The 25266-nt window shown below is 42.9% G+C and overlaps 2 protein-coding genes and 1 long non-coding RNA gene across 5 annotated transcripts in view; 2 read left to right on the top strand and 1 right to left on the bottom strand.

Moving 5' to 3' along the window:
* The window catches only part of ITGB6 (integrin subunit beta 6), a 57570-nt gene extending 46591 nt beyond the window's left edge, over nt 1–10979 (top strand). The window contains exon 16 of one of the 2 annotated variants that reach the window (XM_038422533.2): nt 4676–10979. In XM_038422533.2, coding sequence (XP_038278461.1) covers nt 4676–4747 — 72 coding nt within the window. In that variant the 3' untranslated portion in view covers nt 4748–10979. The remainder of the gene's footprint in view (nt 1–4675) is intronic. The other variant, XM_038422532.2, reaches the window with a different exon arrangement.
* Nucleotides 9245–18880, bottom strand: LOC122458100. Its single transcript, XR_006277962.1, has 3 exons — nt 18735–18880; nt 11603–11604; nt 9245–9256 (listed from the first exon to the last, which is right to left on the bottom strand). It is a non-coding gene; the product is annotated as an uncharacterized LOC122458100 (long non-coding RNA).
* Nucleotides 18881–21759: 2879 nt separating this feature from the next.
* Nucleotides 21760–25266, top strand: part of PLA2R1 (phospholipase A2 receptor 1) — a 77179-nt gene continuing 73672 nt past the window's right edge. Inside the window, exon 1 of one of the 2 annotated variants that reach the window (XM_038422567.2) lies at nt 21760–22578. In XM_038422567.2, coding sequence (XP_038278495.1) covers nt 22470–22578 — 109 coding nt within the window. In that variant the 5' untranslated portion in view covers nt 21760–22469. The remainder of the gene's footprint in view (nt 22579–25266) is intronic. The other variant, XM_038422569.2, reaches the window with a different exon arrangement.

Here is a 25266-nt window from a genome sequence, read left to right as displayed (position 1 = left end):
CAATCCACTTCCCTAACTAATTTCCTTAATTTGGCTCAATGGCTCTCAAATAATAAAGGAATTGGACAGATTTCCCAAATCATGCTCTTGTGTCAGCAGACTTTTCACTATATAGCATGCTATAAATTAAAATTGTAATGGGTTTTTAGGAATGAATGAAAAATAGATGGATTTTAATATTCTTCATTTTATTTCTTCTACACACAAATATGATGCACTGAGATGTTGTTTTTTTTAACCAACAAGGGCATCTAATGAATCATTTTATATACATCTGTTAGTGAATAGCTTGATTAATATTAGAGGCACAGTCTTGTTCCCGTAAGTATCATATGTTCCTTTTCCCCTGTTCCTTCTGCCTGGAACTTTTGTTCTTTTGCAATAGTATTATGATGTATTAAATAGTGATTCATTGACTAAGGCAAAGCAACACTGAGCAGAGTAGCATCATGACTGACACACTTCAGCAGGACCAGTCACTACATTATTCTCCAGCAGCTGAGAAAGAAAAATAGGTACAATTTAACTCCAAGAATTTTTCCATAATGCCTTTGGTTAGCCAATGCTGGTAAGAGGTAGGTGAAGAAATAGAAGAGCCATCAGGAGGGAAAATGAAGGAGCTTTTGAAGGGAAAATCAGTGAGGCCAGACAAAGGGCACTGGAAACCAGCATTAACATATCTAGTGTTAGCCCTGAAAATCCCTGGGGTTTCTCTAATTAACCATGTGGTACAGTCTGAAGTGTCTGACTACTGTAGAGCTGAATAGAATTCTCACAGCATATGTCTTCTACTTCCACCACTCTTGCTGAAAGTGGGAGAGAAGGTATTTCCAAGGCCTGTCAGCTTCCCATAGTGACACTGGTAGGAGATGGGGAAGCCACTGCTATGCCCCAAGAAGACTGACAACAGATAAATGAAATCACCGGCCCGTGGTGGGAGGAGACCTCTTGGGGAAGTGGGAGGCCATTTGAGCATTCTGAGGTTTACATGCATCTCAGGCTCAGGATCCTGAACCTCAGCTAAAAGTTTGTGTAAAAGATAAAGAAGCTTCGTTTTCATCCAAAGCTTGGAACCACAGAGGTTTTCTGCATTGTTTCAGGTTTTGTTCTGAAAAGAGTGCATAGCTTTGGAGTTGACATATTGTTATATTAAAAATCCAAGGGGAGCTATCTACAAGAGCAGGGGTGAAGTGAGCTGCCCAAATTTCAACTACATTCAGCTTATCTAAATTCTTCCTGTGCTCTCAGCTACTGTATTCCTCACTCCTGTCTTAAATTATTTGGTGGAGTTACTGTGTACCTTAAAGTTCTATAACAGGCAAAACCACACTCCCAAATGTCAAGGTTCTGGATCTGAACTGTTCCCATGTTCAGGGATGTTTAAGTTGGGGGTGTTTGCCAGAAGCTGGGAATGACAGGGGCTGGATCACTTAATGATTACCTTTCAGAGTAGCAGCCGTGTTAGTCTGTATTCGCAAAAAGAAAAGGAGTACCCGTGGCACCTTAGAGACTAACAAATTTATTAGAGCATAAGCCACCAAATGCATCCGATGAAGTGAGCTGTAGCTCACGAAAGATTATGCTCTAATAAATTTGTTAGTCTCTCAGGTGCCACGGGTACTCCTTTTCTTTTAATGATTACCTGTTCTGTTCATTCCCTCTGAAGCACCTGACAATGGCCACTATCGGAAGACGGGATACTGGGCTAGAAGGACCATTGGTCTGACCCAATATGGCCGTTCTTATGTTATGGAGCTAGGTATAAGCTGTGAACTTTGTTCCAAGGTTTAGGCTCATCTCTTAAATAGTTGATGCATTTCACCCCAGAAATGCCTGTACTACATGGCTAAGCAAAATCAGAGATCCTGATCTTATGAGGAGCTGAGTATCCTCAACTTCCATTGACTATGAAGACTGAACGCACTCAGCTGCTCACAATATAGTTTGGAAAGCACTTTGAGCTAGATTGAGCCATTCAGCCCAGAGCAAGGCACGGGGTGCAACTGTGCCATTCCAAGAGAAGATCAGGCAAAGAATTATGTCTCAGAATTACAATTCCACTTCAGTTCTCCCCTTCCTCTGATGAGGAGTAAATTACTTCACCCCTGTTTTTGGAGTGCAGTTTGCTCCCCCACCCTGTGAACTCAGCCAGCTATTCTGAGTGGTGAGTAGCATGGTGGACCCAAAGTTCCCATTCCCTGCCCCATCCATCCCCGTCTTCCCCCCACACACCACTTGCTGACAGTGGAGAGCCCTGATTGAGCATTCTCTGATCTTCCCCGTAGCCAGAGCCACACTCTGAACAGCTCTTACTCCCCCTTAGTTCTCTGCATGGCCAAATAATGGTAATGTCAATAAAAAGGAGTACTTGTGGCACCTTAGACTAACAAATTTATTTGAGCATAAGCTTTCATGAGCTACAGCTCACTTCATTGGATGCATCCGATGAAGTGAGCTGTAGCTCACAAAAGCTTATGCTCAAATAAATTTGTTAGTCTCTAAGGTGCCACAAGTACTCCTTTTCTTTTTGCGAATACAGACTAACACGCTGCTACTCTGAAACCAGTAATGTCAATGTTGCTATACAACAAACACTTTAACTGACTCATTAGCACTACTTGCATATAAAAGCAGCATTTTGTGAGAACATTTTTATTCAAACAGAAAACTGTTACATGACATTTCACTGTGTTGGTAGCAGTAAAAATGGGTTAACCAGCAGACCTGAAAAGACATGCAAAATCAACTGCAGATTAGTGAGTTGCTACAGCTTAGTTTAAACATGATTAAAAGAAGGAATGAACACATTTATGTTAATATACATTGCATATACTAATTGGCACAAATTTATGTTTGTATAGAAAAAACAGGCTTGACAAATGAGTAGTATCTTTAAAATTAACAGAGCAGTTTAATTGTGAATCATTCTCCCCGACCCGCCAAAGTGACTACAGAACATATTTATCTATATTTATCCTTTTATCTAGGATTGGCACATCATTGAAATTAAGGTGCAAATTTTGGGGGGAAAAAAAATCTAAAACAGAAAATAACATTGAGAATTTACATGGGTTGGTAATTAATTAAAGCTGGAACTGATATGTATTACCTAATACTTATCTAGCACCTTTCATTTTCAAAGCACTTCTCCATCATCACCTAACTAATCCTCAGGTAGGAAAGTAGTATTAGCACCATTTTGCACACAGACACTTGAGGTAGTTAAGGCACTTGCTAGAGACCACAGAGGGAATTCGTATGAGAGCCAGGACACCTCGCCTCCAAGTAGCTGCATCTGACTATCACATTGACAAGCTGCTGAGAAAGCTGCAACCAGCCAGTTTCTGTGGGTCTAGGGTGGGCATGGGGGATTCACCTGAAGATTGTTAGAATGAGGGAAAAGTGGCAGAAGAATGGAGAGAATTTGCCTAAAAATCCCCTAAAAATAATTCAGGAAATTGTACTGTAAAATATAATTATACCATCTGCGTAATTAGACACACTCTGCTTGAAGGATTCGGCAATGTGATGGGGAATATTGAGGAGAGACATTTCAGTGTCAGTGTTGAAAGCAGAAATGCCATCTGGAGGCAACTTTTAGGTGTCTACGTAAGGAAGGGAGTTCAGTGAGGGACTGGCCTCAAAGGGAGGAGGAGTGCTCAAGCTCATTGTGGGTGGTAAATGACTGTGTGTTAAGAACTTGGACAGCTTTGTAATCCTCAAGGCAAGGAGTTCTGTAGTTTCAGATAGCACAAAACCGCTGATACCACTGGAAGGGATCTTATTCCACAGGTGCAGGCCAGCAAAGCACACTTGCCTGAAGGGGGATTGATGCATGACTTCTTCTGTATATAAAGTTTTTCATTCTGTAATAAGTGGACACGTTGTTCTTACTATCATTTTAAAATGCATCTATTGCTGTTTTACTTGGCCCATAGTTCTGAGTGCTAGAAATAATAACTCTATTATTTGATTGATTATTCATAGTTACATGTGATTAAAACTGGGAAGTTTTAGATTGACCTGCCACTCTGTTACATTTACTATCAAGGGACCAGGGAAACAATCCTTTCATCTGAGTAGCCTGCAGAGATCAAGTAGGGGAATGGTGGCAGCATAAACAATTTAAATTACCCTTTACAGAAAACACTTTTTATAGTCTTTTCCTTCTAGAATGATCCAGTCATGATGCTCTGCATGAAAATAATGTAAGACACATGGTTAACTACATCTTTGACAACATACTGTTTGACTAGATTTGTTTTTTTTTTTTAACCTGGGAGACAGGTTTGTTTGTTTGTTACATTTTTCCTAGTTCTGGATTGATTTGTTATCATCTGTGTAGCCTGATCATACTTATGCCATTTTACAATCTTCAATGGATCCGCACATGACAAATTTACTTGCTATATTCTGTAATGCAGCAGTAAGCACATTACTTGCACATATAAGGAATGAAAGATATTACTGAGTTTGTGTGTGGTTTGCATCACCAGACTGAATCAGGTCAGGAATCATTTACATGATGGTGACCCACACTGCTCTAAAGCTAAAGAGGTAGCATTAAAGTTAATGGGTTGCACCAACACACATATGCAAATGAGTCAATGGTCAAATGGCAGATTTAAGAAAAATTATATTTAACTAGCATTTTTTCTTTTGTTGTTGTTTTTAGGGAACAAATCCCCTGTACAGAGGCTCAACTACTACATTTAAAAATGTAACTTACAAGCACCAAGAAAAGTAAAAAGTGGACATTACTGCAGATTTCTATTAGCACTTCAGACACTGGAAAATTAGTTTTAATGACAAGAAATATAAAAGCACTATTTTGTTTTATTTCTTTATAACTGATTACATGGATGGTTGTTAGCACATCTTAGTGATATAATTCAGTTAGAACAAATATATTTTGTGTGTATTGAAGGTACTGTAGATAACTGCTGTATGACTAAAAATTAAGAGGAACGTTACAAAGAAACACATTTAACATTCAGACCCACAAATTAGTCTTAAAGAAAAAAGCACTGAAGATTTCTGTGGAATTTGCTCCACAAATAAAATAAAAATTCACCATAAGTAAGCATATTCCTTATATGTGCATCCAATGAAGTGAGCTGTAGCTCACGAAAGCTTATGCTCAAATAAATTTGTTAGTCTCTAAGGTGCCACAAATACTCCTTTTCTTTTTGCACATTTTGGTGAGTCTAACTTGTATTTGCTATTTATGGTGAATTTTACTTCACGTTGTTCACACTACAATGCCCCACACATGGTACATACCCAAACACAATCTGTCTACGCTATTGGCTTACATAAAATAAAAGAGATTAATGCCAGCAGGGCTAGGAGGTCCTGATGCCAAACTATGGACCTGGATCAGGACCCCATAGCGATTTCATCAGAAACAACTGAATTCATAGCCTAGCTTACATGGATCCAAAACTTACAAAAATATCTCCTCAACCTCTTTGCCTTTCCCTCTTTCTTTGCCTGACTCCTTCCCTGCCCCTGAATCTTCTCCCTTTGATGTTTTACCTTTTTCCTTAAGGACCCATCCTAAGGCACTGCCAAAAATGAATCCTGTTTAAACACAGCCAGATCACTTCCTCCGAGTTCTACTGGAGAGGTTCTAGTATAAAATAGAAATGCGTGTCATCGTTCAGAAAACTCAATAGAGCAGCTTTAAACCTGAAGATGACCCTGAGGGTTTTGAAAAATTTACCTCCTACGCAGAGATCCCACACAAGGCCTATACACCACTTAATCCTAATTAGGCTTGCAAGATATGCCTAGGAGCTGCACAGGCTATTGTGCAAGCCCTTTACATAGAAGAGAATTTCATACATAAGGCACGGATGTAATTATCATGCCTATAGTTTTGTGGATATCACACAAACAAATGATGAGATTTTCCATAGCAGCAGCATATTTTAACCTGCCAGTCCATTTATTCTAGTACAAGAGAATAAATTTGGCCCTTTTTTGCAGTTTTTTAAAATAATCAGGTTTCAGAGTAGCAGCCGTGTTCGTCTGTATTCGCAAAAAGAAAAGGAGTACTTGTGGTACCTTAGAGACTAACAAATTTATTTGAGCATAAGCTTTCATGAGCTACAGATGCATCTGATGAAGTGAGCTGTAGCTCACGAAAGCTTATGCTCAAATAAATTTGTTAGTCTCTAAGGTGCCACAAGTATTCCTTTTCTTTTTTCAAAATAAGCAGTTATTAATTACTAATTCCACTTGCTATTCATGGCAGTGACTTTAATAAGGACCTTAAAAACTCAATTTTTAACTAGAGTTGCTAACTACTTGCCATAGACCCTTTGTCAAAAATGCTGATGGCATGCGTAGTACTGAAAAAAACAGCTGATGTGATAACACGCAAATAACACTATCAAGATTTTTTTTAGAGAGAAAAAAGTACTGTATTGACCTAGATATTAGTTTCTTCTGAAATGTTTTAACCTTCTGGAATCCATGGTAAAGAGATTCAGAATGCAAACTATTTTTACAACAGATACATATGCCATCTGAAAAAATATTTTTTAAAAAACATGTTAACCTATTGACAGACTAACAAAAACTATATTTTTCTCTGCATTAAACCAACATTTTGATCTAAAAATCCTTGAAGGTGGCCATTTTAAAATAAATATTTATTCCAACAGCCTGTTTAACTTTAAGCTTTTATGTCCATACATTGCAAATACAGGATGTGGTGTGAATTGATTTATTATGTAGATCTGACTCAAACCTGTTTTTCTGGGCCTGATCCAAAATCTACTGAAGTCAATCGGTAAGGATGGATGAGCCCTTAATGTCTGGAAATACATAAAAACAGATGTCCATTGTTCTGCGGTCATCACCTCTCTCTATTTGAATTGCAGAATATCTTTTAAGCAGCTTGAAATCAGTTCAAGTTGTTCTACCTCAGTAACCAGACTTCAAACTAAATTCCAACACATCAGAATGATGTATACATTGCTCTGAAACTTACAGCACATGTATTTTATTTTATTTGTTAAAATCTCAGCTCTTTCCCCAAAATAGTTAAAATGGAACCTTGGGTATTAGTTAATGGAAGTTTTGTTTGTTTGTTCAGATAGAAGCTGATTAACACTATTCATTAGTGGATTGGGACCTATGATATATATATATTTGTGTTCAAAAAAACATTTAAAACATCTTTAGAAATAAAGTGAGACAATATAACAGCATGTGAAATAATTGCAGTGTGAAAAGCTTACTGTAAATCTAATCACTAGAACTGGAATAAGTTAATTAGGCATCTGTACTTTTCACTATTCTTTTACAACTCATAGTGGAATCTATGCATAGGCAGAGGGGCCAGATCTGCAGTCCTTCCATTCACTTAACTCATATTGAAGTCAGTGAAAGTTACAAATAGCATGAAATCCTGCTTCCTTAACCACATGAATAGTTCCACTGAGCAAAATAATGGTTCCATTGAAGTCAATGAGAGTTTTGACATTGACTTCAAAGGGGCCAGGATTTTACCCACTGACTTCAGTAGGATTATTGCACAAGTAAGGATAGTGGAATTTGGACCATGGAAAGAATGTAAAGATAAAAAGATATTACTTCTGTGTTTGGTTTTAATGTAAAAGTATCAAATGGGAATCATTTTAAAAAGATTAAAAAGCATTTTCCATTTGGTATCTCAGTCTAAAGTAACCAAATGCCTATTGTTTTATTAAACACCTTTTAAGTTGTATTTCCAAATGGCTGACTCAATGGATCAATAATAGCAAGCTGAGCCTTTCATCGTTAGGTCACCAGTTTATATATAGAACAGCTCTGTAGTGTTTGAATGTTGTTACTCTCTGAACACTGTTCAGTATTTCCTAATGCACACACTGAACTACAGAATTCATTCATCCCCTGGCAGGGAGCCCTGTCAAGCCTGAAGCACATGGGCAACTCAGTGTGGTGAAGTGGGCTGCTTGTGCTGTACCAGTTCTGGGCCTAGACGTCTTCATGGCTCTCAGTTGGGCACTTTTTGCCAGAATGAAAATCAATCAACTACTTTTTATAGTAAGAATTCATCAGAACAGAGAAAATAGCCAGTCTTATGGGTTATTTACTGTTATAATTAATCATGTTTATTATAGTAGTGCCTAGAGATCAATCAAGAATGGGCCGTATTGTGTAAGTCACTATACAAGAGTCCCTGCCCTGAAGAGCTTACATTCTATAGGAGACCTCTCAAATACAGATCACGCTGAAAGCTATTTTTAATTACAATATGTGCTGCAAGCTTCTCAGAGGTCATACAGCGTATTATAAGATGTTGATCAGAGACGGTGGCATTTTCTCCAACTCCAGGAGTGGGGTTTTTCCTTTTAGTTGGATGATAGATACTTTTAGCAAACTTTTACAATCCTTTTTTCTTTTTTCAAACTGAGTGTCTGTGTGGTGCGGGAGTGGGGAGCGGAGAGGATGGAAAAGTCTTTTCTTTTTTTTTTTTTTTTTCTTTTTTTTTTTCTTTTTTTTGCTGTTGTCATGGATGATGTTTTGACCTAAGGCTGGACCTGGGCAAAACATTGTTAATAGATGTACTTCTGTTCATTGAAGAATTAAACTAAGTAAATAAAAGAATGTTCATAACATTTTTTTTTGTATTTGTGTATCTGACATACATTAAAAATGTAATTTAAGTAAGTTGTCTTGCATGGATAATTGTCATTTTGATTTAGAAAAATGTATACATGTACTGTGTGTCCAGATTCCTTTTCCTATGTATGGCTTTTTCAATTTCAGAAAACAACATAATACAGAAAATAGGTAATGAATCCAGGAGTCAAATGTCAGGGCAGTACTCTTTGTGTATTGTGTATAGTAATACAGAGGGCCAAATCCTGCCTCTTCCTCTCTGAGTATGGAGTGCCCTTAACCACCTAAGTCAGACCAGTTCTCTCAGAGGAGAAAAGGAGGGCAGGATTTGGGATACAGAGGGTCCACACTTCCTACAAGCTATGAAGCTGTATTCCGCTATATCTCACTGACTCCCAGCAGGATAAATCAGGAGAGGGCCAAAGGATCCACAAGTACATAGATCCAGTCAACCATTTTCCTCTATAGAAGGGAGAATGGTAAGGGAGCCCAAGGTAAGGCAGTCTGGCTGCTGTAGTCTTGAGGTTGTAGTAGCAGTTCTGGTGGACTCTGTGGCTTCAAGTGAGAGGATTCCTGCCCTCCAACACCCTGAGGAAATACCCAGTGTACAGCCAGGCTACTCGGATTGTAAGCTACTTCCAGGAATTGGGCTATGAGTTTTACCTGCTAAAAATCTGTGATATTCATCATATGTTCCTAGAGGCAAATCTCACACTGACACCAATGAGAACTGAGGTAGGACTAGGGACCAAGCATCAAGGAGCTGAAATATCTGCAATTATCTGCAGACTGGGAAAAGATTTGCAGAAACAGCACTATCCGCCTCTCCCTGAAGGCCCTCACAGACTTACAGCTCCGTGGTTTCAGAGGGATTGGTGGGACAGGGTGGGTGGATGAAGCTGGGAGGAGTAGCTATTCTACAAAGCATCCTCCTCCTCAAAACCCATAGAGATTTAATCTCATAAAATAATGCCAATCCTTATCTTACATAGAAACCCTCTGTGATGAGAAACCTGCTGTTGGAGTGTTTGGAGTCAGCCATACAACGTAATCCAAAAAGTGCAGTGTGAGGTGAATTTTTTTTCCTTAATGCTGCACAGCTCTGCATATTTGCCCTGAGTTCTGAGTACAAAGCCACACTTCCCGTATGCCTATCAAGCCGAACTCCCCAGCTTGTTTTACAGTAGGCGGAAGGCGAACATTGTCCGAGTGGAATGATCACACAGAAGCTACGTGAATAAAACCTGAAAGAACCCATTTGTTCCTCCATTCCTCTACAGGGTAGTGTAACTCCCTCTGAATTTTCCTTCCGTAAGGAGAGAATTATTTAATCTTGAGTAAGGACTGCAAATTTTTTTGTTTATTTGTTGGTTCAAGTGTATTTACAGCAAATTATTTTTTCTCTAAATCTTTTTGTGGGTCAGCCTGTCCTTATCTGATGCTTCATGTCATTTGATTATTCCTAGCAACTCCCTCATGCTTCCATAATTTGTTCTGCTGAAATTCATTGTTTTTATTTAACATCTTTGTTTGCTCTGTTGTGCCCCATAGTTTATGATGTTGCTTTCTTTATGAGGTGTAATATGACTAGACGGTCTCCAGTCTTCTGTTTGTAATCTATTTATTTTTCAAGAGGCTCTTAAGTAAATGAATAAGCTTTATATTCAATCTGTTTTTCCAAAATATGATGTGATTATGTATGAGAGGGTTATATAGAGTGATTCCTAAAGTGCACAACATGCTTACAGCTAAGGGTCTTCCATTAATCATTATAATAACTATTTTACTTCTCTTTGAAGCTACAGGGCAAAATTCATATTTTCTATTTTATCTGTCGGGTACTTCTCCTTTTTCTGTTCTAATGAAAATTCATATATATATTGTTGTCCTATTTGTTAATATCCTGCTGTGAGGAAGAGAGCATTGCTCTATATCATTGATAGAACTATATTGCCAGTTTATCATATTTCCCAGGTGCAAAATGAGAAAATGTGCTCTTATATTTCACAGTGGGATATGACAGTTGAAATTGATTTGATTCTTTAGCATGTATCTCATGGTGCATAATTTATAGCAGATTCTACCTACACCAACTCTCTATAAATCTTTATTTTCTTGATTCTCAGAATGGTCCATACTTTGAAACTTTTCTTCTCTCTTTTCATTGTGGTTCATATTGGCGAAGATTGAGAGATATCAAGAAAAGGACAAATGACACATGTCTAGCATGATAAAAAAGCATGAACTTGCCAAAGATTCTAGGAAGTTGATAACTTTTTATTTTAAAGTTTGCCCCAATCTGAACTTTTATCAATAAGAATTCAAGAGGGCAGATATGAACCAGGAATTGATTTTCTCTGCAACCTTTAACTTTTTGGAGAATTATTTAGACAATAGATTAATTCAAGTTTGTATTTCTAATAAAACTGGGTAATTTTAAAAACTATTGCAAGAAATGTCATTTTCAGATAGAAAAGGTATGTGGCTTGATATTTTTTCTACAAGCTACTTGTCTGAAAAGTAATTTTTCTTAGCAATAGTTTTCTTAATAACAGCTTCCAAATTTGGACAAAGTAAGGAGTTAAATAAACCTGAGGGCTAAATTCAGAGAGAAATGGCATATACCGGGCCGGGTGTAGGCACCAGCTAAGCAAGCTGGTGCCTGGGGCGGTGCTGCTGAAGGGGCAGCACTCCTGCTGTTCTCCTTTGACTCGGGTCTCGCCATCAGCGCCAATTCGGCAGCAGCTCCCTCCAATGTTCCTGTTTTTTCTGCCGGTGGCGTATTCGGCAGGTTGGTTTTTTTTTGTTGTTGTTGGTTTTTTTGGTTTTTTTTTTTTGCTGCTTGGGGCGGCAAAAAACGTAGAGCCGGCCCTGGGTGTATATTAATTGAAATGTTAAAGATAGTTGGGCTTTGCATATTTCTGGGGAAGAGACTGTACCACCCATTTTAAATCTCAAAGCTAACAGCTCATCTTAAGGAAAATGGTGCCTTCGTGCTGATCTCCATTAGATCAAAGTTACATGTGTAGATCTGATCTTGCTCCTACTAAAACTCTCAATGACTTCAAGACTAGGCCCAAAAGACGTTAGTGTCAGGGTCAAAACTGCTATATCATGAACCCCAAGAGATTCTATTTCAGCTGTAGGAGGCCCATCCAACCATTGCCAGGTCAAGTGAACATAGTATAACCATTAAATTTTCAGGAAAAAATAAAAGAAAGGAGCCTGAAAAGATAGAAAGGCAGTCAATGAACAGTTTGAATTAAGTGAGAGAAAGTCTTTTAATAAAAATAGCAGTATTTAAGGACTTTCACGCTTCACTTATTTTCTCTATTTTCTGTACCATTTAGCAACATTATTTTCTTCTCTAACTTCTGTACAGACTACTCTATAGGCCCTTTTCTTTCTTTTGTTTGTTAAACTGTCCCTCACAGTTCTGTCCATCCTCTTAGCTAGCATACTGGTGCTATCTCTGTTCAGGTACACCACCACCCATTACATAGACTCTTAGACTATATAGGTTCATAGGTTTTAAGGCCAGAAGTGACTATTATGATGGTTTTATTTTCTGTGTTACACAGCAGGGTCAGACTAGATGATCTAATGATCCCTTCTGTCTTTAAAATCTTTGAATCCATGCAGTTGTAATCCAGGCCTGCTGAGTGTGGTGCTCAGTCCCCCTCTAGTGGCACCTAGACCACCTAGAGATTGATAAGTCTGCTACAGCCTTGGCTAAAAGCAGGGCCGGCTCCAGCTTTTTTGCTGCCCCAAGTGGCGAAGAAAAAAGAAAAACCTGATTGAGCTGCCCCCGAAGAGGAAGAGAGGGAATGAAGGACTCGCTGAATTGCTGCCGAAGACCCGGACGTGCCGCCCCAATAACGCAGGGAGTGCCACCCCTTTCTATTGCCTGCCCCAGGCACCTGCTTCCTTCGCTGGTGCCTGGAGCCGGCCCTGGCTAAGAGACTCATGCATTTAGCTTCAGAGGTCCCAGGTTTGATCCTGCCAGCCACAAAAACGGGTCTGTTGACATTACATATTGGCTGTGCAAAGGTGCTCGAGCACCCACTCTGGGCTGGACAGAGGGTTTCTGCACCAAGGCCACACAGGCCAGCACAGAAGGCCATAACTGGAGAAGTGCCACAGATCCAGTGGCCCCAATATCTATCACAATTGACCTGCAGGGACTGTGGTTACTATTCCAAGCCAGCTGGACCAGCAGCCTCAAGGAGACTGCACAGCAACTCCATTCGCTGCCTGTGGGTTTTGGGGTTGGATTCCACTTCCTGACCTCTCCAACTCCAGCTATATTGAGCTTGATTATAGGGGCTTTGTACAGGTGGAGTGTTCTTTTTCCCCCGGAATAAATTTTTCACTATGAATAATTTGCCCACCTCTACAAGAAGCAGTTGGAAGACTGACATTGAGGGCTTGTCTACATGGGAACACTCAGAAAAGTTAAGACAAAACAATGGAAGCTGTGAAGTAAATGCACATAAATTAAACAGCATTAAACCCCCTCTGTGGATGCGTTGATTCAGAAGTAAAATGGCCTTAGTTCACTGTAGCTTAATCCTCCTTAAAGGCCACTTCTGAAGCTGAGTATCCATGCAGGGATTTAATGCACTTTAATTTATGCACTTTAAATTCACACCATGAGTTGATTCAGATGAAGTCTCCTGAGACCTGGTCTACACTACAAACACTTCTTAGCAAACCTATACGAGTATAGCTATGCTAGCAAAGCCCCCTCGCGGAGACGCTGCTTGTATTGAGGCAAAAGGAATTCTTCTGCCCGCATAGTTAAACCACATCCCTGTATTATATAAATTATGCTGGCAGAAAAACACTGTTCTCAGTATAATTGTGTCAACACTAAGGGTTTTTGCCATCCTAGCTATGTTGGTTAGGGGCATAATTTTTTCACACTCCTATCCGAAATAGTTATGCTGGCAAAACTTTGTAATGTAGGCCAGACCCACATGTAGACAAGCCCTAAGAAGGAAAAAAGCTGGAAACAGCAAATACACAAAGGTGCCTGTACAAAGTACTTGAGGGGAGCTTGTCTAGTCTCCTCTCCATCCCAAGGACCAAAGATTTGCAATTCTACATGTCTGGATTTATGGATCTAATGGCTTTGGTGCCAATAAATAATTCTCACTGATATCAAAGATTTTGGCTAAATTTACTGTACTATGTTCAGAACATCTGGCCTATTATTTACAACAAATGTGTTTCATTTTATTGCCTTTGTGTTTACATTTGATGACATTTTGGCCTGATGCTAGTTGCTCACAATTCCTTGCAGTCAAATGATGCTACTCTCAGGAACACAAAAATGGTACTCACATGCTGCTCACAGGAACACAAAAATGGTATCAAATGTGGTTCTGTGCTGCCAGCAATTACCTGAGACCAGAGACTATGTTATGAGCAATGACAAAAAGAATTTGAGTTATCCAAACATGAAGACTGATCCTTCTCTTATTGAAGTCAGTGGAAGTTTTTCCACTGATTTCTGGGACCAGGATTGGACCCATACTTTATATAAATTCATGTAATTACATCAAATATCGGACAGTAATCTTTTCCCTTTGGAAAATATATATTGGATTTACACCAAAAGAAAATATCAAAGAGAATACAGAATATATTTGTATTTAATTCTACTGAATGCAAAATAAGATACATAATGCAAAATGATTCCATCTGGAAGATTATGTGACAGAGGGGCCCTCCCTGGGGGAGCTAGTGCATAGCTGTCAAGTTCTGTCCAGCAACATGTGTAATGTTTAATGCAAATTATTTACAAATCAGCTCATTGAATAATTTGCATGTGACTATGACCTTTATGGTCAGCAGAACTATGGACTATGACCTTTATGGTCAGAACAGCAAAATAGAGGCTGCTTAGTTGCCATCTCAATTCCAGTTCAGCTAAATATGTGACATTTCTATTCTCCACTGGGCCATGGGTATATGGATAGCTGCTAGCGTGAGAGAGTCGGGGCCCTAGCAAGAGGATGGCCAGTGTGTGTGTGTAGGGTCTCAAGTGAAGGTGGTGGGCTACTTTGTGAAGAGACAGAAGCTTGTACATGTATAGGGCACTGGCTAGGGTTGCCAGGTGTCTGGTTTTTGAATGGAATGCCCAGTCGAAAAGGGACCCTGTCGGCTCTGGTTAGCAATGCTGACCGGGCCATTAAAAGTCCAGTTGGCGGTGCTGTGGGGCGAAGGCAGGCTAGTCCCTACCTGTCCTGTTTCAGTGCTGCGCCCCAGAAGTGGCCAGCAGCAGCAGGTCTGGCTCCTAGGCGGGTGGGCCGTAGGGAGCATCGGCTCAGCACTCCCATTGACCGGGAACCATGACCAATGGGACCTGAGGGGCGGTGCCTGCAGGCAAGAGCGGTGCGCAGAGCCTCCTGTCCCCCCCACCCCTGCGTCTAGGAGTCAGACCTGGTGCTGACTGCTTCTGGGGCGCAGCACAGTGTCAGGACAGGCAGGGAGCCTGCCTTAGCCCCACTGCACCGCTGACCAGGAGCTGCCCGAGGTAAGCCCGTGCCCTAACACTGAGCTCCAACCCCTGACCCAGTCCTGAGCCCCCCACAAACCCAGAGCCCCCTCCTGCACCCCAAACTCCTCATCTCTGGCCCTACCCCAGAGCCTGCAGCCGGAGCCCACACCCCTCCTGCACCCCAATTCCCTGCACCAGCCCAGAGTCCCCTCCCATACCCTGAACTCTTCCTTTCTGGCCCAACCCTGGAGCCAACATCCTCAGGTAGAGCCCTCCCACACCCCAACCCCATTCTCCATCCCAATGAAAGTGAGTGAGAGTGGGAGAGAGTAAGCCATCGAGGGAGGGGAATGTAGTGAGCACGTAGTGGGGCCTTGAGGAAGGGACAGGGCTAGGGTGTTTGGTTTTGTGCATTTAGAAAGTTGGCAACCCTAGCACTGGCGAGAAAATGGCTAGTGTTTGTGGATGGGCTCTAGTGAGGGGTGAGGTTGGTGACTGTGTGTGGAGGCCATAGGTGGGGGAGGGGGAGTTGGTGTGTGAAGCAGTACCAGGGGTGTATACAGAATAGTATATGAGAATAATGGGGACAACTTCTGTGGATGTGATGAGACAGAGAGGCCTCACACTGGCAATAAGAGGATTAAGGAGGCTGACGGGCTCTCCGTTGGCAATGAAAAGGTTAGGGAAAGCCTATGAACTCAGATGGCCCTGTCTCGCTACACCCACAGCCTTTGGCAGATTTGGAGAGAATAGCTAAAAGGAGGAGAGCTAGCCCGGTTTGGGCCTGACAACTACACTGGACCTCTGAGAGACAGACATACTAGTGGAGAGCTGCAGCAGGGTGAGTTGTGTCCTGAAGGACCACTGGGAGTTGTCCTGTTTCTCAGCAAAGAGCTGTCTAAAAGGAAAAGCCACTGGTCAGTCAGTAAAAAGGAATGTTACGACATTGTTCACGCTCTGAAAAAGTTACGCCCATGGGTTTGAGGACGGTGTTTCCACCTGCAAACTGACCATGCTGCACTACCGTGGTTTCATACCGCCATGGGAAATAACAAAAAAACTTCTTTGGTAAAGTTTAGCTCTCCAAAATTTTGATTTCAACATACAACACATTTCAGGAGCTTCTAACAAAGTGGCTAATGCACTCCCCCGTAAAAGTTTCCCAAAATCAACTGGTTAAAATCATCCTTAAAATGTGAAAAATATTGTTAGTCTTTATACACTTGGTAGTATATTTAGAGGTGCATGTGTCTTATTAACTCTGTTTTCTCCTAAAGCTCCAGGAAGAAATCACAGCCAGTGTTTCACTCTATCTGTGATTTGGGGGGCATGTCATAAATATAAAAAGAAGGGTAACCACCTTTCTGTATACAGTGCTGTAAAATCCCTCCTGGCCAAAGAAGAAATCCTTTAACATGTAAAGGGTTAAGAAGCTAAGATAACCTTGCTGGCACCTGACTCAAAATGACCAATGAGGAGACAAGATACTTTCAAATCTGGAGGAGGGGAACAAAGGGTTTTGTCTATCCGTGTGATATCTTTGCCAGGAACAGATCAAGGATGCAAGCCTTCCAACTCCTGTGAAGTTAGTAAGTAATCTAGCTAGAAAATGCTTTAGATTTTCTTTTGTTTAATGGCTTCTAAAATTCGCTGTGCTGGAGGAAATGTGTATTCCTGTTTTCGTGTCTTTTTGTAACTTAAGGTTTTGCCTAGAGAAATTCTCTATGTTTTAAATCTAATTACCCTGTAAAGTATTTACCATCCTGATTTTACAGAGGTAATTCTTTGTCCTTTTCTTTAAATAAAATTCTTCTCTAAAAACCTGATCTTAAAATCCAAGGGTTTGGGTCTGTGTTCACCTGTACCAATTGATGAGGATATTATTATCAAGCCTTCCCCAGGAAAGGGGGTGTAGGTCTTGGGGGTGATATTTTGGGGGAAGACGTCTCCAAGTGGGCTCTTTCACTGTTCTTTGTTTAAATCGCTTGGTGGTGGCAGCACAAGGACAAGACAAAATTTGTACCTTGGGGAAGTTTTTAACCTAAGCTGGTAAAAATAAGCTTAGGGGGTGTTTCATGCAGGTCCCCACATCTGTACCCTAGAGTTCAGAGTGGGGAAGGAACCTTGACATGGTGGCAGCAGTGGAATCATTTTGAACCAGAAATCACTTGGAACCGGAAGCACAGTAGGATTTTAAAAGGACATTTTTTTCCCTCTTGGAGCTGCTTGGAAGCAGGTTTTAAGCTAAAAGCAGTTAGAGTTTTTTCTGTCTCTCTGCCTGGGGGACAGAGCAGCTCCATAACAAAAGGATTTTTCTGTAGGCTAAGAACAGCCATCAGAGACAAAAGATATCAGGTTACAGCACAGCAAAATTTTGCAAGCCAGGTTTTTTTTTTCTTTCTAACTCTTGGGTATAGCTAGGTTAAACACAGAGAAGCTAGGATAACAGAATGCAAGGTCCAACAGAAACTGGAATTAGCCAAATTGGAAGCTGAGGAAAGACAGAAGGAACATAAAAGACGGGTAGAACTCAGACAGATGAGATTGATGCACAAGCGGCCAAAAAAAAAGCCATGAGCTCTAGACATATTCAATAAGATGACTATTGAGGAGGCTTCTGACTATAATAAATTCAAGGATTTGGTTTTAAAACAATTTCAAGTTACACCTGAAACTTACAGAGTAAAATTTAGAGCCCTTAAGAGAGGACCTGGACTAAGTAATGTGGTTTATGTAAACCCGATGACAGATCTGTTTGATAAATGGCTCAAAGGACGGGATGTAACTAGCTTTGGAGGAATGCAGGATTTGATGATACAGGAGAAATTCCTGAATATGTCCAAAGATGATATAAAACAGTGTTTATGGGATAAGAAAATGGACTCAGCAGGAAGTCTTGCCTCTTATGCTGATCAATACAAGCAGTCCCAGACCGCCAGAGAGGCGGGGCAAACTGGAACAAAATGGGTGGAGGGAGGAGAGGAACAACCCTGGTCGCAATTGGAGTGGATGCCAAAAGGGACACCCTCAGACCACACCCTACTATTGGGGGCAACCCAAGGCCCCAACTACACCCCAAGGAACTCTCCAGACACCTTATCATCCCACCTCACCACTCTCCAGCAACCCACCTCACCCCAGTGACCAGTCAGCTGGTCAATGTTTTAAATGTAATGAGCCGGAGCATGTAAAGGCCTACTGCCCCAAGAACCCCAACAGATTACAGTTCATTGCACCGGGGTCCCACCAAAGGTCCTCAGGCCCAGATGCCTCCCAGATACCCTCAGAGCAGAGGGAAACTGTGAGTGGGAAGAAGGTCACAGCGTGGAGGGACACCAGAACACTAGTGTCGGCTATCCATGCTTCCTTAGTGGACCCCAATTTAATCGACCCAGAGCTCCAAGTGACGATTCAACCTTTCAAGTCAACCTCGTTTAACTTGCTTACAGCCAAGTTGCCTGTCCAGTACAAGGGCTGGTCAGGAATGTGGACTTTTGCAGTCTATGATGATTATCCCATCCCAATGCTGTTGGAGGAAGACTTGGCCAATCATGTGAAGCTAACCAAGAGGGTGGGAATGGTCACCCGCAACCAGGCTGTCACACCTAGCTGTGTTCCGGAGACTTCTACCAGGACCCGTCAGAGGTGATGGAACCGGACCCCATGCCAATGTCTGCAACAGCAGTAGTGGATCCAATCCCAGAGACCCAGACAGAGCCAGTCCCAGAACCGGAACCGGCAGAACAACCAGCACCAGAACCATTGCCAGCACTGAATCCAATGCTTGCAACCCCAACACCAGAGGGCCCCACCGAACCTGCACTGGCAGTAGCAGATAACCCTACACAAGAGGCTCAGCTGGAACCTGAACCCCAACATAGTGCACCAGCGGAAAGCGGTTCACAGTCCACATCTGTACCCTGGAGTTCAAAGTGGGGAAGGAACCTTAACACATGTTTAGAAATGAGGGGTGTGGGACAGAGAAAAATAAGTGAGCCCAAAACAGTAAAGAAAATCTCTTGGAGGAAGATGTATAGTTAAATTGGCAAAACTCTCCTAATATCGGCCTAAAAGAAACTGAAGCAGCATCTAGTTATGGAGGAAAATGTGAATGATGGGGGGGAGGGAGCAGGAAGTAAAGCCACTTAGGATTAGTTAATTGCTAATTTTATTTTATGTAACATTTGTTTTAATATTTGAAATCTACGATTTAATCGTACCAACATTACATTAAAATAAACAGAGAAAGGAGCTGGCCTTTAAACAGTCAGGTGATACTCTCCCCACTCAGAACTTCATGGTTTGCTGGGTAGCACCCTGGTTTTTATTTTTTAATGTACAGCTATGTGAGCAGTGCAATCCTTTGATGTGACCCAGAAGGTCCCATAGGAAAAACGAGGCATTGCTCAGCAGATTTCAGGCAACAAGTTCTAATAAATTGTTAACTGGACCCTCTGCTCATTATGGCCAGATTTTCAAAAGAACTCAGGGCCAGATTTTCAAATGCTTAGCACCCAGAATTGGAGCTAGATTTTTCCAAAAGAGCTTGTCTCCCATTTAGGGATCTCAATAATGGCTAGATTCTCAGAAATTACTCATCACCCAACATACGAGATCTTGCTGATCCCAGCTGCAGGATCTGAGCCTGTCTGAAAATTTCAGCCTTTGTGAACAAAGCATTACAGTTCTTAGAGCAGTGCAACTTTCAAAGCCAAGCCATCCAGAGAACATGATTTTCCCCAGCTAGTGCTGTATTCAGCCCCTTTCTTCTTACTACTGCTGTCGTCTTTTTTATGCAAAATAAGTTGCAGTGCCTCATCTGCCAGCCATTTGTTTGTCTTTCTGTGCAGGGAGAATGACAGCCATTTACCTACTCCTAGTAGCCTTAGACCTTTGCCTGCCCTGACCTGGTTCCCCATTCTCCCTGATAGACTTTCACTCAACTCCCTCAAACCCAATAACTCTGTTATATCCTTTTTTTTGGGGTGGGGGAGCAGGGGAGATGATAAAAGGGGAGAGAATGGGAGAAAGAAACAAGATGAGAAGTCACCACAACAATAGCTGGAAATCAAGCAGGGGTTTCAGCTATGCTCTGAACACAAACATGGTCTTTTGTTATCTCTTCTCCTGAGTAGCAGAGCTAGGGAGGGAAGACCATACCCAGATTCGCAAAAAGAAAAGGAGTACTTGTGGCACCTTAGAGACTAACAAATTTATTAGAGCATAAGCTTTCGTGAGCTACAGCTCACTTCATCGGATGCATTTCATCGGAAATGCATCCGATGAAGTGAGCTGTAGCTCACGAAAGCTTATGCTCTAATAAATTTGTTAGTCTCTAAGGTGCCACAAGTACTCCTTTTCTTTTTGCGAATACAGACTAACACGGCTGCTACTCTGAAACATACCCAGATTAAAACTTTATCTTCATATTAATTCCACCCATCTGTGTTCTGTCCCAGTACTTTCCCCAGGAATTGAAATTGGGGGGGTGTTCGAATTTTCAGGGACGGGGGGCTGGAAAATGACTGAATTGGTAACTAGGGTGGCCAACTTTCTAAGTGTGAAAACTGGCCCCACGCCTTCCCCCCAAGCCTCATCGCTCACTGCTCTCCCGCCTCAACTCCAGCATGAGCAGCCCCAAGGGACGTGCAAACCGCAGCTTCAGCAGGCTGCCTGGGAGTGCAGGTCAGAAGAGCACTGCAGCTGCAGGGGAGCAGCCAGGCCACCCTGCTTGCGAACTAGGATGCGGCCCTCCTGCCTCCCTGTGCGCTGCTGCCCAGCAATGCCCATCCCCACCCGCACGGGCTCTCCCTGCCCTGGAGCTGCCTGAGAGTGCAGGCTGGGGAAACACTGGCTGGTGGAACAATCCACGTTCCTTCTGTTCCAGGGAACATTCCATGCCTGCTGGGAGCGCCTTACCCCCTTGCCATAGCCCCCCTCCTCCCCACACTCTGTCCTCTACTGCAGCCCTGCAAACCATGCTCTTCAAAGGGGCAGCCCAAGATGGTTCGTGCCTGCTGCTGTGGGAGCTGCCACTTCAGGGCCAGGTGACAGACTGCCACTCTCCCCAGTTACTGGATTTTTAGTGTCTGGTCAGTACATCTGACCGGACACTGCCACCAGGAATTGCTGTATTGCCTTTTTCCACCCAGTGTCTTCCTATAATTTTTCCTGCTCTTTTTCAGGATACTTGCAATTGGGTACAGGGCAGAGTAAATCCATGTCTTCTAATTTGGCATGTCTGAGTTGTGTCAGCTGAGCCATTCGCCAGTCAGGGAGCCCATGTCAGACTTTGCTCCGTAGTCAGTTTGAGCCCACTGCTGGCTAACCCCCAGTCACAAATGCAGTCTTGTGTAGAAAGAAAAGGAGCACTTGTGGCACCTTAGAGACTAACACATTTATTAGAGCATAAGCTTTTGTGAGCTACAGCTCACTTCATCTCTGCACACCATCTCATGCTAATATCTATCTAGTCTGAATTTGCTTTCTAGCATTAAAAACATTGTCCTGACCTCTTAATTAGAAATGTATGGAAACCATTAGATTAGAAGAGTACTAGTACCAGCTGTTAACTTTATACCAGCTAATAGTTCAATTTAGACTTTATCCTCGTCCTTCTGTTTAGCATGTCCCTCTTTCCTTAAACAGAGACCTCTTTCCCTATCAGCTCCCCAGAGAGAGGCCCCCAGAACGTCACCCAGTCCCAACAAGTTTGCCCCGAATCTGGAGTGGGGGGGGGGAGGAATGAAGATAAAGCTGCCTTGGGGAAAACTGCATCGCACTTCTCCTTCCTCAGACCAGCGGGAAGGGTGGGGTGAGCAGGGGAACTGCCTGTACTTCACTTGGGATTTTTGGGGGCCAGGAGAGAAGCGTGCGGGCACTTTACTTCCTCTCCCTCGGGCTGCATGCGGCAGTGACGTGGAGCTTCGGAAGGTCCCTGACATTTCCTCCCTCGGGCTGCAGAGCAGAGTGGGTGAGATTGGGGGAAGCTGCATGTCACTTTCCAAGCCGGGGTTGGAGGGAGTCTGTGTTGCACGTCCCTCCTCTAGGCAGAAACAAATTAACAGGGTGGGGTTGCTGCATTTCCCTTCCTCAAGCAGGGGCTGGTGGGACATGTCCCTCCCCCTTGTTCAGAAAGCAGTTGCTGTTAGTGGAGGTGGGGGTTTGCATGTCCTGCCCCCTCATCAATCCAGGAGGAGGAGGAGTGGCTGTGGTGGTCTGGGGAACAGCTGCATATCCAGGATCGCCCTCTCCCTGAAAAGTGTGGTATTCTTCCATCGACTGAGTCCATGGGAAAGTGTTTGCCAGGAGCTGTTACTCTGCAGAAATGCTGTGTGTGCAGACCCAACTCCTGGTTTGTTCCATGCTGCTAATTTGCTACAGTTTGGCTGAAGACGATGCAGCTTTGAGTCAGGACCAAGTGCCCTACTTTTTGAGTAAGTGAAGCAATGAGCCATGTTGAGCAACTAGTGCGAAGGGCAGCTGCTTTGAACAGCCCTGGACTTAATGTTGTTGCTTTTTCCTTTTCCTCCTCCTGTCCTGCAAGTTTTCCTTTTCCTTTTTGTTTTCCTCCTGTTCTGTCCTGTACTTGTAGACAGCACTCAGCCTGTTTGGGGGATGTGTTCACAATGACAGCATGTTTACACGTGTAGCTTTTTAGCAGCAGCATGGGATTCTGGCTTTCGTTTGGGAAGCGAACGTAATCACCAGGTTACACTGGGAAATACTTTCCATTTTTCAAACCAGACCCCTCGCTTCTTCTAGTGAGTCCTCTCTGCTTCTTCCTTCCTGTTCTGGAGAAAAGTTTCACTGCCACTGTGCCAGCTTCCTCCATGTCCTCTATACTGTGTCTTGGGGGAGGATAGTGGTGCTGTCCCCATTCCTCTGAGGGAAGCCCACTCTCCTCAGGGCTGTGTACTGAACTTTAGGGAGGGGAGTGAAGATGTTCCTTTCCCCACCCCAGCAATTATAAGTTTGAGGAGAAGCATTAGGATTCTTCCATGCTAGGTGCTCCCACCTGCCCAGAAGGCAGAGGAATGAAGGTTTGCTCTTCTTTCCTCTGCTTTTGGGGAGGGGAATGCACATCTGTTCAGCCTTCTGATAGCTTCCCCTGCTTCTCTTCTCTGCCTTTGGACATGTCTTCGCTGCAGAGTTAAGTGTTCGGGTGTTCACACCAGGGTGAACCTACCTGAGATGCAAGTAGCCGCGCTACAGAACCTGACTGGTGTGCAGCACTAGGACTTTGGGCGGCAAATCCCATGGTACTCTGTGCTGCAGTAAACTGAGCTGCTGTATGATTCTTTCCCAGTGAATTGTGGGAGAACTCGTCTGGCTTTCTGGGCACATGGGGGAATTGTGGGAGGGAGTAAAGAACTAAGTGATCTAGCCTGTGTCCTCACTGCAGAGTAAGTGTGATACCAGCCTGAGTGAAAGCCTCACATTCTGGCTTTAGCCTACATGTCCAGGATAAGCCAGCTGGTCTGGGTTGAAAGTATCATCACACTGAGATAAAAGTCTTTTGTGTGTGTGGACAGGATTGGGGTTAGGGACAACTCCCAAGTAAGAGCCCTGGTTAATTCTGCAGTGAAGATGGACCTTGGTGAGAAAACACCTTCTCCCACCTCAGTGGCTGCCTTTTTTCCTTTTATCCTGGGACAACAGACTGTAGGCTTCCAATCAGGTTTTCACCATTGCTCTCCTTCCCAATGTCTTGTCAGAGGACGGTGAAGTTCTCCGGTTTCTGAGCAACTCCCTACTACTCTCGCATCTGCTGCTGCTGAGGGGAGTAAAACTCTCTATTACCAGCATGAGAAGTTTCCCACTGCCTTTTGTGGGAAGTGAAGGCGCTCTGTAGCAGTGTTGAACATAGTAAACAGGAACTGAGAGTGCTGATCAACTGTTGGCCTTTTACCCCTGGCAATCTGTCTTTTTTTTTTTTTTTGTATAGAATGATGACCTATGCATATTGCTTTGTCCACAGTATGTGTTTCCTGTACTAGGCTTGCCCATCTCCCTGTATTGGATGGAGAAAAGTCAGCAATTCTACAGCGTTTGACATTTATGTTTGAAGGGCATATCAAGTGGGGTCCCACAGGGATCGGTTCTGGGTCCAGTTCTGTTCAATATCTTCATCAATGATTTAGATAATGGCATAGAGAGTACACTTATAAAGTTTGCAGATGACACTAAACTGGGAGGGGTTGCAAGTTCTTTGGAGGACAGGATTAAAATTCAAAATGATCTGGACAAACTGGAGAAATGGTCTGAAGTAAATAGGATGAAATTCAATAAGGACAAATGCAAAGTACTTACTTCACTTAGGACGGACCAATCAGTTGCACACTTATAAAATGGGAAATGACTGCTTAGGAAGGAGTACTGCAGAAAGGGATCTGGGGGTCATAGTGGATCACAAACTAAATGAGTTAAGAGTGTAACTGTTGCACAACAGGCAAACATCATTCTGGGATGTATTAGCAGGAGTGTTGTAAGCAAAATGTAAGTAATTATTGTGTAACCCACACACCTGCTGGGTGTGGTTCTATCCCATCTAGTGGCACCAATACCCCTTGGAGAGAGAGAGAGAGAGAGAAAATGAGTCTGCGCTACAGCCTTAGCTATCAGCCAGTTGGCCTTTAGCTCATGCGGTAGAGGCTCATGCACTAAGCTCCAGAGGTCCCCGGTTCAATTCTGCCTACCAACGACCTGGGTCTGTTGGCATTACACGTGCACTTTACTCTGTGCTGATTAAGCCTCAACTGGAGTCTTATGTCCAGTTCTGGGTGCTACATTTCAGGAAAAGATGTGGATAAATTGGAGAAAGTCCAGAGAAGAGCAACAAAAATGATTAAAAATCTAGAAAACATGACCTCTGAGGGAAGACTGAAAAAATTGGGTTTGTTTAGTCTGGAAAAGAGAAGACTTAGGGGGTAGAGGCACAGGGGGGGCAAGGGTCTATGGCTCATGGTCCCGAGGCTCTGCCCCTGCTGGAAGCAGAGCCCAGGGCAGCTGTGAGGAGCCACAGACCCTCCAACTGTCCAGGGTGGTGGGAGGGCCCCAGAGCAGCTCCGGCCTGTGTCCCCACTCCCAGGCTCCCCACCCAGGGCAGATGGAGGTTTCACAGC

Source organism: Dermochelys coriacea, chromosome 11 (genome assembly GCF_009764565.3).
Source record: "Dermochelys coriacea isolate rDerCor1 chromosome 11, rDerCor1.pri.v4, whole genome shotgun sequence".
NCBI lineage: Eukaryota > Metazoa > Chordata > Testudines > Dermochelyidae > Dermochelys > Dermochelys coriacea.
This window is presented reverse-complemented; position numbering and strand designations above follow the sequence as displayed.